Source organism: Gavialis gangeticus, unplaced genomic scaffold, assembly GCF_001723915.1.
Source record: "Gavialis gangeticus isolate Ggan-Ray unplaced genomic scaffold, GavGan_comp1, whole genome shotgun sequence".
NCBI classification, from domain to species: Eukaryota; Metazoa; Chordata; order Crocodylia; family Gavialidae; genus Gavialis; species Gavialis gangeticus.
Genome location: NW_017728993.1, coordinates 10,772,208 through 10,775,389, shown reverse-complemented (window position 1 = coordinate 10,775,389; position 3,182 = coordinate 10,772,208). Strand labels below are relative to the sequence as shown.

At 50.0% G+C, this 3,182-nt stretch overlaps 1 protein-coding gene across 1 annotated transcript in view; it reads right to left on the bottom strand.

The window, feature by feature from the left end:
- The window catches only part of LOC109305297 (cytochrome P450 2J2), a 15,269-nt gene extending 13,761 nt beyond the window's left edge, over nucleotides 1-1,508 (bottom strand). Inside the window, 1 exon segment of the mRNA XM_019528295.1 lies at nucleotides 1,305-1,508. Within this exon segment, the coding sequence (XP_019383840.1) occupies nucleotides 1,305-1,469 (165 nt within the window). The 5' untranslated portion in view covers nucleotides 1,470-1,508.
- Nucleotides 1,509-3,182: the final 1,674 nt, after the last annotated feature.

Sequence of the window (3,182 nt, the reverse complement as noted above, 5' to 3'; positions counted from 1 at the left end):
CAGGACACCGGTTGAGTGACAAGGCCAGAGTGCCTACAGGAGGCGCCAGCTGTGTGGCAAGTCCAAGGCCAGAGTGCCTACGGGAAGCGCCAGCTGCATGGCAAGCCCAGAGCGCCAGTCAGGGCGTGGAGAGCAAACTGACCAGTCAACGTCTGGGACATCTGCGAGGCTTGGGGCGTGCTAAAGGGGAGGTTGGAGGCACGCGTAGCCCATATGGCTGGGGTGCACGGGGTCACCCCTTAGAGGATATGGGCCAGTACGAACATAGCACCGTGTCATAGAGTACAATAAGGCAGCCTCCCTTAAAGATATATATAACAGCAAGACGTGGCGGGAGAGAGAGAGGGTGCTAAACAGTTAACTTGGCACGGTAGGGGGCGCTAGGGAGATCACGGCCGGTCCTAGGGCCCGCTCTGTGACACTGTGTTTCCTCCGTGACCCTTGATGAAGAGCAGCAAAGCTATGAACCTCACAAACTAACTTCTATGCCCTGCTGGGACCTCTGGGTCACCTATCCTTGGGAGCTTCTGACTTATCACCTCCCATCGTACATACCTTGCCTTGCTATTCTCGCACAACTTCCTTACAAGTTCTTGCTACCCCATACCTCAGAGGCTTTCTTAAAGTCTTGTAATTAAATTATACCAAGCCCATGTGCTGTTGAAAATCCCTTCTCAATCTTACCAGTCTCATCTATCCCATGCAAACCCTTCTAACCTGGCCAAGCATCTCAACCCCAGTCATTCATGGCTTAACAACCCTCTATGAGCAGCTTCTTACCTGTCAAGTACTTGTGGGCTTCCCACTGCCTGGCCTGACTTTCTATACTCTTAAAAAAAAACAAACAAAAAAAAACCCTGAATGTCTCTCAGATCCCTACAACACCTTCCAAACTCTTAGTCCCCATCTGACCTGACACCTTGCCATCCACAACACAGAGATTGGGATTCCCTGGTAATGCCAACTGTGTTTTAAAACATTCCCCATCACCAGCAGATGCAGCCTCGGTGCATCCTGTTTCTTGAGGGTTTCCACTGGGGAAGAGGATCTGAAGTGGACGCCACCACATCTTGGCCAAGGAAAAAGCGTGCCCTGGATTTCCTGCACAGTAACAACCCCACGTCGTTGCAGCGGCTCACGGGGGCTATCTGGAAATGCCAGTTCAGAGCAGTCTAGAGCGGGCTCGCCTGGTTTCTCAAGACCTAGACCAGGAACTCGTCACCGGCTGCTGCAAGACTTTGTGGCTTACCACTTCCTGTTGGCTATTACTCTTGAAAACTAATCCCTCTCCTGTCACCTCTTACCTTCTTCACGGAGAGATGAGGCTGCTTGAAGGCCAGATGGAATATGTGACCTAGGAAGGGAAGGGGCAGTGGTCCTGGAGGGAGATTTGCTGGATGGCTCCTCTTCATATAATCAACCATCAGCAGCCCCACAACCGTGAACACTGCGAAGGTCCGGAAGGACATGTTCTCCCAGAGGGTGGCCAAAGCGGGGAGAAACTGCAGCTGCATTGACCTGCGCAGGAAGTGGAAGTGGTTGTGAAGCAAAATGGGAGAGCAGAAGCAACAACCCTACCCGCCGCCTTTACAATGGGAGGAGAGTCAAGGCTACAAACACAATGAACGGGATTAACAAGCACACGAGATGTTCCCAGCAGGGTGCCAGCCAAGGAGTCCTGCTAGCCCTGTTTCTGCCAGACAGCTGGCCTGGCTCTCCCTGCTGGGCCACCATTTTGTCCCCCCTCATCTCAACATTTGCATTGGTTTGCATTGGCAGCCCCCTCATCTCAACATTTGCATTGGTTTGCATTGGCAGATGGTTCATTCCTCTTCACAAGCCTCTGTCTTAAAAAAACAATCCAGTAAAACCAGATCTTTTACAAATCCACAGTGAGGGAGGGGAAGGATCTTGTTACAGCAGGTGTCGAGGTGAGTTTGTGGCTGTAATTTCACCATTGTCCTGTACACACCCCTGGGAACGCTTCTCCACCGCACCCTCCCCACACGCCTGTGCTTATGTTTCCCACGAGTGCTGGAGCTGAGTGCTTTTAGCGTCCGTGAGCTCAAGGGAGCTATCTGCATTACATCCGGGGGGGTCCCCATGGCACGCCCTGGTCCTCCATGCAGACCCAACAGCCAAAAAAGAGGAAAGGTTTCCGTGCCCCATTTCCAGGCTTGACTGAGTGAGAACAGGTGGGAGGGGCAACGTTACGCGTGATTTCTGCTTACTGCCGTCAGCCCCAAAGCTGTACAGGATCAGTCAAAAAAAAATCCCTGCAGGCATCTCCCTGACTTGGTGTTCCCCTGTACCGGATCACTCTGCTGGCTTAGATCAGCAAACTCTAAGGAGTCTAGGGTCCCACCCGTGGCTTCATCTCTGAATCAAGGCACCCCTTTTCTGTGCAGTGAGTTCACTTCTTCCCCATGCATGACCATGGGCAAACAGGACTCCTAGGCTACAGGAGCAAGTCCTTCTTTTTTTTGTCCAAGCTCCCTGTACTGTGAATCCCTATCACTTCCTTGTGAGTGCTGGATCACAAAAGCCACCTGCTTTTGGTTTTTTATTTCAGGATTGCCCACAATATTATATAATCATAGTCATTATCATTTGCAATGATTATATAATGGCATTGTTTACAATCTATACTGTCATACAATACTACTATTGAAAATTATATACTATCTTGCAGCAGTGACCTGAGGCTGACCACATGAGGGTCCTTATACCCAGATGCCATATACATATAGAGGAAATGACAGTCCCTGTCTTACAGCACTGGCATGCTGAAGCCCCAGCTCAGGAAAACATCCAGTCTGATGCTTAAGCACATGCTGAACTCCAAACACTGAAATCCATGGAGCATTGTGTAAAGTTAAGTAAATGCTTAAACAAGCACTTAATTCCTCATCTGAATAACCCAGCTAGCCATGGAGATGCTGTGCTTTGCAGAGATGTTCACTCTGTATTGCTGGGAGTTCATTTTCCCCCATGCACGTGCTGTTGTGCCCCCTGCCCCCATGACTTGGAGCATTTGAACATACACACATGCACACACAGGCTGTGTAGTGATCACTGGGTTGAATAAACACAGGCATACGTGAATGAAAATAATTTAACTATGAACTTTATTGTGGAGTAATAGGCAGCCTTGGTAGACCCGTGGTCTCTATTTTACTAGC